The sequence below is a fragment of the Cynocephalus volans genome, chromosome 10, assembly GCF_027409185.1.
Source record: "Cynocephalus volans isolate mCynVol1 chromosome 10, mCynVol1.pri, whole genome shotgun sequence".
NCBI classification, from domain to species: domain Eukaryota; kingdom Metazoa; phylum Chordata; class Mammalia; order Dermoptera; family Cynocephalidae; genus Cynocephalus; species Cynocephalus volans.
In genome coordinates this window covers 45,834,958-45,848,336 of record NC_084469.1, presented here as the reverse complement: position 1 = coordinate 45,848,336, position 13,379 = coordinate 45,834,958, and the positions used below count along the sequence as shown (strand labels likewise).

Sequence of the window (13,379 nt, the reverse complement as noted above, 5' to 3'; positions counted from 1 at the left end):
CTGACGCTCCAGGCGGTGTCATCGTTGCGTCCGCATGCGCGAGGGCGCACGCCGACGCCCCTCCGTCTCGCCCGGGCCCGCAGGTCGGCGCCGTCTGTCGGGGCTTCGCGGCCGCTGCGCCCGCTGAGGAGGGCGCGGCTGTGCGGTCATGGCCGTCACTTTGCCGGCAGTCGTGGAGGAGCTCCTGAGCGACATGGCCGCGGCGGTGCAGGAGGGCGCGCGAAGTACGGGCGGGCGGGCGGCTGCGGCCTGGGCGGGGCGGCGGCGGCGGGCGGGCGCGGCGCTGGGTTTCGGTCCCGCCGCCTCGCGCCGTCTATCCGTGCTTTTTTTTTCCTTTAAACCCCAAGCCCGTTAAGAAAAAAAAAAAAAAAATTGGGCCAGTAAAAAGCCAAATCTATTCCCTAAATATTCGGCGAATATTTAGGGGACAGCGCAGAGAGCGAGCAGGCCAGTGGGCCAAGCGCTGAGAGCTACCTGAGGCCAGGTGAGAGGGGCCCCAGGGCCGAGGGCAGGAGGCAGGCAGAAGCCTAGGTGAGCTATGGGAAGGTGAACTTTTGAATTATTTCATTTTGAATTATTAAATTTATTATTTTTTTACCTCAAATTCTGATGTTAACTTGAATACTCTCGTACACTTGGTTCTGGAAGTAAATATTCTAGGGCCACAAAACCCAGCGCGGTTACTGGCGTACATGTGGATATTGTGAAAGTACGTTTTTTGTGTGACCAGCAGAGGATGCTGTGACTGTGCCCCCAGAATCACTGAGAAGACGTGGCAGCAAGATAAGTTCACAGCGTGCTAGCGTGGGAGGACTTCCTAATGGCAGCGCGTTGGCTGCTGAGCTGCCCTTCCGGGGTGAAAATGACCGCCTTATAAAGAGCGGCCAGCCTAGGTCTCAACTGCCACTGCTCACTCAGTCGCACGGCTTTTGTCTTAAAAGGCCTGTACTTTGAAAGGATTTATTTTGAGTTACTGCTTTTAAAGGATGGAGAAAAGCCAATTTTTGTTTTCTCGGTTCAGTCAAAACTAAGGAGACTTAAGTATGTATGATTAAAAAATTAGATCAGCCAAGTATTCAGACATGTCCTGATTCCAGAAAGGGTGGCGAAAAAGCCACATTGTCGTCAGCCGAAACACTGGTTCTGGAGCTCGAAGACTGGATGGCCTGAGGGTTTGGAGTGCTGTCATTTCATACAGCCGTTTCCAGAACTGGGCTGTGCCAGCACGGATTACTCCACACGTGGACAGTCGTGGCTCAGACACGGGGACGTTGCCGTGGGTTAATGTTTCTTTTCAGCAGTACTGCTTTCTGCTTTTTCGAAATCTTTGTTCTAGCTGCTCATACACCTTTCCTAATCTCTCTTCCTTCAGTGGTAATTTTTTAGATCGACATTCTCAGTTTACACACCTGTACGATGGTGTGTAAACCAGTCACCGCTAAGCCATATAGGACACTATGATTACAGGAATGTGTAACTTTTTGGTTTCCCTGGGTTGGTTGGTTTGTATGTTTAGCTTTCTATGTATTTATCCCTGATGCAACCTCAAACTCTTTACAAGTGTTCTAGATTTCCACTCAAGATATTCTGATGAGTGAGGCATTTTATCCATTTCGCTTTCCTGTAGAAATCTCTCCTGGAGCCTTCTCATTTGCCTAATATGGACTGGCTGACCTCTCGGCTGTCTCCTGAAATCTCCCTTCATTATTATCCTGGAAATTCTCTGTACTTATGTTGGGCCTTATGTTTAGTATATCCTACAGTTTTCTTTTTCTTGGTTTGCTACCTTATTTTATGGAGCACATAAGCTAGTAGCTTCCTGAAGAAGGGGGCATGAGATATACTTTTTGAGGCTTTACACTGTCTGTAAAAGGTCTTTTTCTATTCTTACACTTAACTGATAGTTTGGCTAGATATTGAATTATATGTTGGGAATAATATTTCTTCCATCATCTGAAGCATTGTGCCACTGCCTTCTAGTTTCTAGTGTTGCTCCTGATTTTTGTATGTGAACTTTATTTTCTCTGGAAGTTTGAATTACCTTCTCTTTATAACTGAATCTTCTGATCAGGTTTGGTTTGGTTTCGTTTTTCACTCTACCATAGTATACTCAGTGGGCCCTTTAAGCTAAAAACTCGTGTCCTCCAATTCTAGGAAATTTTCTTGAACTATTTGATTGACAGGTTGCCTGTTTTCTCTGTTCTTTCTGGTATTCCTTTTACTCAGTTTACTGAATGTCTTGTAACATCCCTCTGATTAACGTAAGTCTCTCCTGTATTTCATCTTTTTATTTCCTCTACTTCCTGGAAACTCTCAACTTTATCTTCCAGATTTTCTATTGAGATTTTTATTTCTGCGATTATATTTTTAATTTAGAACACTTTTCCTAAAGATTCCTTTTTTATATCTTGTGCCTATTTTATGATTGCATTGACTTATTTTTTTCCTCTGATATTAATAATAGATTTTGAAAGTTTCTTCTCTCTGCAGTTTTTCCTCTTTCTTCTGTTTGTTTTGTCCCTGCCTTTCCTTTGTTTTCTGGTAATGCTTAGTTGTCTTGTCATATTGAAGAATGGAAGATTAAAAAATGTTTTGAAAGCTGTTGGAGGCAGAAGGGCTTATGGACTGTCAACATCACTGTAGTTTTTCTCACCAGGCTGTTTAGTTTGTGAAACCATTCCAATGTTATTTCTCTTGGGCCTGGTCAGGTTCCTCAAGGAAGACTTCCAGTCTTCTGCCTAGAGGGGGGAGGCCAGATTGCTTGTGTTATGGGAGCAGTGCTGGGGAAGAGAACAGGAGGTCCCCCCGTTTTCGATGTGACACTCTTACCTCCAATGTGCTTAGTGTTTTCCTCCAGTCCGGATATCCTATGTTTGAACCTCTCCAGAAAATAAACCTAATCTTTTACCAGAGTGAGGGAGAGGCAGTCACCTAGAACTAAGGAGGGGAATATAAATCAGGTTGGTGCTTGGCTCTCCCCATTGCTAGCTTATGATTTTTTCTCAGATCTTGTAAATTATTTTCTACTCTTTTATCAACTTCCAATGTATCTTTCCTGTTGTTTCTGCCTGTCCTCATCTGTGGGAGTTTATGCTGTTTTAAAAATCCCTTTATTGGGGGTTGATCGTTCAGCTCACTTGGGAGAATGTGGTGCTGATAATACCAAGGTCAAGGGTTTGGATCCCCATACTGGCCAGCTACCAAAAAATATGTATGTGTGTGTGTGTGTATATATATATACACACACATAACATATACACACACACATGTATATATATATAAACATATACACATAAATCCCTTTATTATTGTTTTAGTGGGGTTTGGGGAAGGAGTAAAATTAGATACATAGTTTCAATATACTATCTTACACAGAAGTCTTTGGTTATAGTCTTTTAAAGATTTTTATGTCTACGGTCACTGGTTTAACTTTTTTCCATTCCCATTTTACAGTTCCTGATGAGCATCTGTTATCGTAAGTATATATCTTGTTGTGTTTGATGTTTTAAAGCATTAATACGTTTTAAAAGCCAAATCCTTTTTACATCAACTCTTGATTTTTAAAAGTATTATTTCTAAACTGGAAAAATATTTTCTTGACATGATTGTTAAAAATCTGTCTCAAGTGAATAGTTAACACTGTATTGGACATTACAAGGCGCTCCCATATTGTCATATTTGCCACTGTTATTTAACATTGGTCTAGAAATTGTAGCTGTTACACTAACACACGAAAAAGGAATTAGAAGTACATCTATCTGCAAGGAAAGACAATTATTATTTGCAGATAGTATAACTAGTTTTAAAAAAACGAGAATAAAATAGTGGCCAGTTATTAAAAAAAAAATCAAGAATCATTTTTCTTCATAGCACAAAGCTCGAAAATATAATTACATTCTCAATAGCAACAAAAAAGTGAAAGCTACCTAGTAATCAATGGTGCTCAGTTGCATGTATACACCCTTGTGTTTAAAAAGCCCTGAAGGGTATACACCAACCTATATACTAAGAGGAAGGAAGGAGGTGGAACTTAGGGAAGGGCTTTAACCTTTTCTCTGTTCTTAAGTTTTTTATAAGGATTATATATTATTAGAAAAAAAAAAAAGAAAGAAAGAAAATGGGCAAATAAGTAAAGAATGCAAATAGCCAAAAACTTTTAGGAAAAAAGATACATCTTAGTAGTGACCGTAAAAATACAAATTAAAATAATAAGATAGCTTTTCATCTATAGAACTGGCAACCTCAGAAAATACGTTGGCAAGAATATGGGGAAAGGGATACTGCTGGCAGGAATGTAAATTGGAAGGTAATCTAGATATAGGAGCTTTGAAACATATACATATACCTTGACTTAGAAATACCACTTCTAAGAATGTATCCCAAGGAAGTAATTATGAATGTTGATAAAGATTTTACAGTGAGTATATTCATTCTGTATTGTTTATGACAGCAACAAAACAAAAAACAAAAAACCTGGAAACAATCTAATTATCCAAAGGCAGAGCTTGGGGAGGTAAAAGAAGTGATTCATCTCTACAGTAGAATTCTTTGTAGACATTAAAAATATTAAAAAATACTGCATTCAAGAGATGTTCACAATAGGCCATAAAATGAACAAATCAGTTTTTAAAATTATTAAAGTTAACTGTGATTATCTCTGATAAGTTTCTCACCAAATTTTATTTCTTTATTTTTCTTTGTAGACTAAATCTTCATACATTTAATTTAAAAAATTTAAAAGCACTCTTTCCCATCCCCCCAATAATTTGTTGTATATGAGACTAGTTTGTTGGAAAATGAAGTAACATTTCAAGTTTGAAGACTTGGTAGTTCTGTCTTTTTACTGTATTAAGTCATGTGTTCTTTAAAACATTAACTTTTCAGTTTTAGTTCAACCTAGCCATTCTGTTTTCCAGTTTATAAAAATAACCTGCATTCTTTGTTTAAAAAATAATAAAAAAGTAAACCTGATTTATTAGAAAATAAAACATCAAAAGCACTAACAATTTACCCAGTGATAATCACTCTTACATTTTGGTTTATTGCCTTCTTTTTTTTTTTTTATTGAACTTTTTCTTTTGAAATAATTTGTAGATTTCCTTAAGAAAAAATTTTTTAACATGATTGAGAGTTCCTGAATAGACAATTTTGTCCCCAGACTTTCTCACCTAACATAAGAATTTGCCCACATATTAAAATTTTTCTGCTGTATCATTTAACAGCTGGATAGTCTTATTACTAATCCAGAAGTGTAAATTTAACATCCATCAGATAGTCAAATATAAAAATGTCGGGTAATACTGGTGTTGGTAAGGACATACAGAAAATGGAACTCTCTCATTCAGTGCTGGTGGGAGTGCTGTTTCCACTTTGGAAAGCTATTGGCAGCATCTATTTTAAAAATGCACATATCCTGGCCGAGCCCGTGGCGCACTCGGGAGAGTGCAGCGCTGGGAGCGCGGCGACGCTCCCGCCGCGGGTTCGGATCCCATGTAGGAATGGCCGGTTCACTCACTGGCTGAGTGCCGGTCACGAAAAAGACAAAAAAAAAAAAAAAAAAAAATGCACATATCCTAAGACTCAGCAATTCTACTTTTAGTTATATAACCAGGAAGAATTTTCATATATGAGGGTACCTCAAAAAGTTTGTAGAAAAATAGAATTAAAAGATAATACGAATCTTTCCATGAACTTCTTGAAGTATCCTCATATGTACACCAAGGGACATGGATGGGGATAATTGAGTATTAATTTATAATAATATAAGATGTAAATAGTTGGAATGCCCATCAGTGTACTTAGCAAATAAAATGTAGTATGTACCTATAATGGAATATTCAGAAGGTAGAGTAAAAGAAACGTATGTATCAACATGCATCGTTTTCAAAATGCGTTGAGTGGAAAAAGGCAAGCCGCCATAAAATCTACAATATACCTTTTATGTTTTAAGACTTACAAAACAATACCATAAGTATGTACATACACATATATGTACACACATAACGCTCTATGTATAATGAGATATAAAAGCATTAACAGAAAGGAAACCAACAAATGCATGTAGTTGCCTCAGGGATGAAGGGAAGGTGGAAAGAAGTATAGGAAGCAGTACAGAGAAGTATAAAGAGAGCTTCTTTATCTGTAATAGTTTACTCCTTTTATTTAAAAAAAAAATGAAAATCTGAAATATATGAACAAGATGTTAACATTTGTTAATTCTGGGGAGTGAGTGAGTCCATGGGTTTTAATATATTATTTTCTTTGTTTCCAAAATAAAATGAAGTTTTGAAAAAATGCTGTGATCCTTTGGGTCCAGTTACTGAGGTGACTTTGAGAATCAGTCCCTCTAACCTGAAGCCTTTTTATTTTCCCAGGCTGAAGTTTGTCTTTGGTTCATCAGCCATCCAGGCCTTGGACCTAGTTGATCGACAGTGCGTCACCTTGGTTTCGTCGCCCAGTGGAAGGCACGTTTACCAGGTAGAAGTCTAGAGGTGGGGATTATCTCAACAGAAGCCTCTTAGGATACTTTGAGTATTTCCTGGAATGCTGGAAAACTTTTGATTTAATAAACTTAACATATTAATAATTTTTAAATTTTATTTATTTGTAATTAACCAAAAGTATATATTTATGGCATACAGCATGATGCTTTGATATATATAAACCTTGTCAAACGACTAAATCAAGCTAATTAATATCTCCTTACCTCACATATTTATTTTTTGTGGTGAGAACACTTAAATTCTACTGTTAGCAATTTTCAAGTATACAGTACATTGTTATTAACTATAGCCACGTTAAGCATGGTTGTACAGTAGAATTCATGAATTTATTCCTCCTGCTTCACTGAAATTTTGTACCCGTTGACCAGCATCTCCTCATCCTCCTCCCCAAGCCCCTGGTATCCACCATTCTTCTTTATGCTTCTGTGAGTTTGACTTTTATAGAGTCCACATATAAGTGAGAACATGTGGTATTTGTTTGTCTTTCTGTGGCTTATTTCACTTAATTTCTTCCAGGCATTTTAGTAATTAAGGTAAATATGACCTATTGACTCTATCCAGTAGCACTGAACAGAACCAGCAATGGTGTGGAGAGGCTCTTTTCTTAGGTCTAACGGAGTAGAGTCAACTTTGGCTTTCCTGTTGTTTGATAGTAGAGATGCTCCTTCCCCCCCACCCCCATACATTTGTTGACATTTTCATCTTGTTTGTTATCTCTTGCTTACAAGCAAAAGCCAAAATGCATTTTGTGGTCCTTCCACACGTTCAGACTCATCTATTAGAAATGATCTTTCAAAACTATTGCCAAGATTTATTAAGGGTCAAACGGTGCAGAATTCAGGCAGTCTGCTTGGACCTTCACTTTGCCATATTGGAGCTTATGATAGGGATAGGTAGATTTGTGAAGTAACAGCTCCTTATCAGACTGAATTACTTTTATGTGTTATTGATAATTCTCACCAATAACCCAGCAAGGTATTTATTTTGCAGGAGACTAACGTGCAGAAAGGTAAAGAAACAGTCACATCTGGCTACCCCACACTGCCTGTTTTATAATGAGACTTGAATAAAGACTATATAAACAATGGGCCAAACTCTAACCACCTTCACTCTCCCCCCCCCACCGCCCAGTTTAGCTATATGCAGCAGTGGTAAGTGCAGCTGGAATTGAGGGAAGGGAATCTTACGAATGAAACGAAAGTATTGGCAGTGGTGTCCAGAATTGTGTGTCTGTCTTAGAAAGGCTCAGAAAAAAGCCATCAGATCTTATATATAATCCAGGCTTTGATGAAGACCAGGAAGGAGGGAATTTTTTAATGTTTGAGTTCTGGTTTATTTGCATCGAACTACTCAGAGCTGAGACTGTCAGTTAATTCTCATTGAGAGACCATGTAATAAATTCTTAAGGGAATAAATGACTTGAGCAAAGCCTCAAATTTGCTTGGGCAAATTTAGTGCCTTTGCTTAGTGAATAACTTGCTATTCTACACTGTAGCATAAAAGTTATGCTACAGATTTTTGACCTGACAAAATCTCCATGTGTTTCTTCATTAAGGAAAATAGGGTAATTAGTGTTGGATGCTGCTGTTAAAACTTGTAGATGGTATTTTCCTATTCAGAAGAGACTGCCTATTAGAATTTTCTCATGGTGAACTTATAGGTTAATAATCAGTTACTGAACTTATCGTTTGTACTTGAGGAGGTGTTTCTGGGTTTTTTCTGGTATTTTTATTTTTGGTTTTTATGTAGCTAAGATACCTGAAACTAGAGGAGCCATCAAGTTTTCACCGTGTATTTTAGTTTTGGCTATTTGGTCTCAGATCCATTATCAGCATAACATGTGACCTGTGCAGGCAGATTTCTAACTGTCCTCTACTTCTGTGATCTATAGTTATTAGTTAAAATCTCAAAGATTTTGTTTGAAATATTTTTATTATTGACTCTTCATTCCTCCCAGTAGTCACCATGATTTGTTTAGTTTTTGTCATTCATATCCTGTATTACATTGCTATTTTAGTCACAAAAAATGCTAACTTCCTAGAATTGTGGCTGTCAGCTTGGACTTTGAATTAAAGAAGCTGTATGAATCTTATATACTCTCAAAGTAACCTTAATGGTTGCATTATATAGTAATATAGCAAGGATTTGGCTTCATCGGGGGTTGTATGAGATGGTAGAAGTTGAGTTAGACACTGCCTTGATACCCAACTAGTTAATCTTTCCATCGGCCAACCCTGATATTCTTACTGTCCTCCAGGTGTAATGCGTAATTATCCTAAAGTCACCATTGTGTTGCTGTTACCTGAGTTGCTTTTTTCAAACTTTTTTGGTTCACTTAGGAAGGAGGATGCTTCAGTCAGAACAGGCTACATTACAGTAGTAATGACCTGTAAATGTGAGAAGCTTACAAAAACAAAGTCTTAAATTTCATCCATGCTACACATCCATCAGGAGTCAATTGCAGCTCTGCTCAGAAACATCTTCATTCAGAGATCCCGACTGACAAGCAGCCCCTGTCTGGAACACGATGGGTCTCGTAGCAGAGAGAAAAGAGAACAGTGGTATGAGGCCATTTTTAACGTGTCTGCTTGGCTCTCACGTTCTCCTGGCTGCAGCAGGTCACATAGCCAGCCTGTATTTAATAGAATGGGAATGTATAATCCTTTTTCCAGAGAGAGGCACCAAACACAGGGAACAGTAAATAATACAGTACCCTAAGAGGCTTGGAGGAGTGATGTCATAAAAGTGCCCCTGTGAACAGATGACCATCTGGGTGGGCCTCTCTCCTTACAACCTGACTGAAACACATCAGACTTCCTCCAAGTGAGGTTTCTGTAAGTCCAGTCTGGATCTAAGTATCCTCTTTTTTGCATGTTTCTTTTTTTAAAGCTCTCTTATTCTGGGGATAAACATTCCGGACTATGATTGGGAGAACTCAAAGCAGTTCCTGTGAGAGGAGGTTGTTTTTCCATTGAAGGGTGAAGGAATTGAGTTAGATTGTCCCTGAGGTCAATTTCCAGTTCTAAACATTTCTTACTCAGATTTTTGCCTGATTATTGGGTTCATTGGTTGTGCACTGTCAGATAAAGAAGAAGCAAATTCAAAACTTACTCTTTTTACAGTATTTACTGTAACTTCCCTTAGGCAGTTAAATATTTTATGATGAGTTTTAGCCAGCTTTTGAAAGGATCAGACAAGGGAACCTCTGTAGAATTTCCTCCCATTCCTAAGTCACCAGGCATTTATTCAACATAGTCCAGGGAGCATTCTCATGGATTGGGGACTCACAATTAGAAGGAACCAGTGAATCACGGTGGGTTTTCTGTCGGATTAAATGGAAAACAGTCCTCTTTAATGCTGTCTCTTCAGTTTTTTTCCAGACATCCTAGGGAAATTTCTCCATTGATACTCAGTGGTGTAAGCAATATGTTCATAACATGTCAGAGCCTTGCAATAGGAAATGTGTAAGATGTGATTTTTCAATACCTAACTTGTAACTGGGGCTGAAATCTTTAATGAGTATAGTAGGCATCCTATTACCAATTATTGGTCGTATCTGGTAATGTGGCAACCCCAAGGAATTCTACTGAATTGGTCAAAAAAAGGCACCAACAGGGCTGGCCTGTGGCTCACTCGGGAGAGTGTGGTGCTGATAACACCAAGGCTATGGGTTCGGATCCCTATATATAGGGATGACTGGTTGCTCACTTTGTAGAGCGTGGTGCTGACAACACCAAGTCAAGGGTTGAGATCCCCTTACCCGTCATCTTTAAAAAAAAAAAAAAAAACAGGCACTGACATGGCTACATCATGGGAACCACCGAGCATGTGACAAAAAGAAGCACACTTGAATCTGCTGTTTCTTCTTTGGTTAAAGCCTTACCTGTTGCTTTATTCTTTGTCGGGGAGAAAGAGGAAAGAATCCCTGGAGTAGTCATGGCTTTTTCATTTAGATTGCCATCTTAGAGCTTAAAACTAATTTGAAGACCCTGCAGCAAATTCTTAAATTCATTGTAAACTAATCCTCTGGATGTTTCTAGTTCCCTTGGATACTAATAATAATCTTATACTTCCAGTTTGGAAAATAACTCCAGGAATGACGCCCCCAACGAATAGCTTTTGGTTGCTTGGGTGGCAGAGAGACCTAAAGAAGTGATTTCTCTAATAAGTGTGTCCAGTCACACTGCAGCCTTGTCTTACTTTCCGTGCACGTCTCCTTTTGTTCCTCGTCTGCTACCAAGGCTGCTTGTTCTTAGACTGGGCCTCTTAGCAGCCCCCGTGTCTGTGCCCCCTTTCCACCTGCAGGCTTGCCTCTTTTCCTGAGACCTTCACCCTCAGCTGCCAACTCATCCCTTTTGCAAAGTTCTTTGCTTTATTTATTCTCCCCACTCTCAAATGCTTTTCAAAAACCTTTTCCACTCTTCACCCTTTACCTGTTTTCACTCTCTCTTTAGATACAGGGTAGAAGTCTCAGAAACTTGAACACATGCTATGAAATACCAAAGGTTAAACCCCACAATAAAATGTAGATGAGAGAAGCTTTCCCCTCCACCACTTTTTATAGTCAGCCCATGGAGTGGGCCCTTTGAATCACCAGGCATAGGAAGAAAATGGTTTGTGTGGATGGTTGAACTAGCCTGAAACTCTTCATTTCCATTGTGTGAAGTCCTGAAGGGCAGAGCACCGACTAAGGAAGGAAGAGTCTGCACAGTGGAGGGAAGAGAAGTTGAGTTTCCCCTTTGGTGTGAAACAAACCTTACAGCACTTCTTCCCAGTGTGATGTGCAGAGCAACTGAGTCATTAAATTGATGAATTCAAGGGAATGAAGCGTTTTTATCCAAGACACCTTCAGAGCTCTGATACCATCTGTCCTTTTCTCGTAGGTACTTGGAAGTTCTGGTAAAACATACACATGTTTGGCTTCGTGTCATTACTGTTCATGTCCTGCATTTGCCTTCTCGGTGCTACGGAAGAGTGACAGCCTACTGGTGAGGATGGGGAAGGCTCTTCTCACTGTAGTCAAATTAGGAAAGAAGTTGCTAGCCCTTCATGGCTTTAGAGTTGTACAAAGTGGGAATTTTACTACACATTGAAACAAAGTGTAGTTTATTGTTCTTGACTTCAGTTAGTCATCTCTTTCGGGCTTAGCCTCCCACAACGTGGTGTCATTTTTAGAACTACATCAGTTTCTTGCTTTTTCATTTAAAAAGTCATGGGTGAAGCTTTGGGGAGGACAAGAGGGTAATCCCAGAAGCTGGCATTGGGGAATTAGATGGCCCAATAAAAATATTTTAAAAATTAAATTATATGTTGAAAAGTTTGCACATCCCCAACTCCAGCCATGAGGTATGTCTCCCCACTAGCTGTAAGGCAGCCTGGCAGCACACTCAACTTTCACATGGGACAGGAGTACCTTTGCCTGTCCCTCTAAGCCTTTGCCAGTTTCTTCAGAGTCCAGAGCATCAAGCAGCAACAGCACATAGTCACACCCTCCTTATTCCAAAAGGAGAGGTACTGCCCTCCTGAGAGCAGGTAGCTATTTTTTAAGTCTTGCCAAAGAAGAAAATAACAGTGTCCACTCTACTCTCCCCTCGTATACTGCCAGCTTCTTAAACACCTTGGGAACTTAGTAGCAAGTTGGGTATGCCATTGTACAAAAGGCCACATTCATACCTGATGAGCCGTTAAGTTTATTTCACCTGTAAAATGATAGGATTGAGCCAGGGCCCCTTTAAGATCTAAAGCTGTGTTCTGTGACAAGTCCCATGTGGTCATCTCCCCAGAGGTGTGTGCAGGCCATCATATGTGAGTTTTGCCACCACTCCTCCTCCCACCCCCCTCCCTGGAAGTTGACCCAGTGGGATAAGGGAGGAGGCTCTAGGCTGTGAGCACATGGTGAAAATGGGAATAATACCTGTGTTCAGGGTAGCTGTCAGATTTAAACAAGGTGATCTATGGGAAGTACTTAGTAGCTTAGTGACTCAGGGAATGGTAGCCATTGCTGTGACAGCTTTCTTAAGGCAAGGAAGAAACATAACTTAGGACTAAAATGAGGAACCTGTCTTGGTTTTCACCATGGATTACCTATCTTGTACCCATCTTGTACTGGATCTAAACTGTTCCTCAAAGCAGCAGGCAGTCTTTCTTTATCCTCTCTGACTTCATCACCTTTATCTGCACTTTTTAGGCCATGAGTAAAGGGTCCCATAGTCTGTGTGCCCCAGTCCTTTCCTGCTAAATATGATGGTACTGAGAAGTCTTGTTTAGACTGGCCACCCTGGTCCTGCCTGTTTCTAACAGGTTTATGTGTTTTGTATTCCAGTGCAAGCATCTCTTGGCAGTTTATCTTAGTCAGGTTATGAGGACCTCTCAGCAGCTAAGTGTCTCTGACAAGGAGCTGACTGACATATTATTGACGGAGAAGAAACAAGAAGCATAAAAGGTACAGACTGAGCATCGTCATCTTTCAAAACAGAAATTCCTGCCAAGAAATGCATTTAATATGTCATGCAAGAGAGATGAAATATATCTTCCAGAGACTTATTACTGTCCCTTTTCCCTCCTGGACTGCTGGAGGGACTGTGGGCTGTGGAGGGTGTGCGTGGTTAGAAGCCCTGTGTAGTCGTCTTCTCAGGAAAAACCTGAACCAGCCTCTGAGCCCCTGGGGTACAGAATGTCCCTGTATGTAATCACTTATCTTAGACTGAAATAAAGCCTAGTATCATGTTGTGTCCACAAGTAGATTCTTAAGGGACTGAATTGCTAGTAATTTTTAAAAGCTTGGAATGGCAGGCCACTCGGGGTAAGATGATGTCAGATGAATAGGCGTTGGTTCTTTTCCTTGGATCCAGAAGTTACTCAGCAGCAGCAAAAGAT

The 13,379-nt window shown here is 39.8% G+C and overlaps 1 protein-coding gene across 1 annotated transcript; it reads left to right on the top strand.

Moving 5' to 3' along the window:
• Positions 1-49: 49 nt before the first annotated feature.
• On the top strand, positions 50-13,241 carry ZSWIM7 (zinc finger SWIM-type containing 7). Its single transcript, XM_063110367.1, has 5 exons — positions 50-224; positions 3,454-3,475; positions 6,375-6,477; positions 11,387-11,491; positions 12,826-13,241. The coding sequence occupies exons 1-5, from the start codon at positions 149-151 to the stop codon at positions 12,940-12,942; spliced, it is 423 nt and encodes a 140-aa protein (XP_062966437.1). The 5' UTR covers positions 50-148; the 3' UTR covers positions 12,943-13,241.
• The last annotated feature ends 138 nt before the right edge of the window (positions 13,242-13,379 follow it).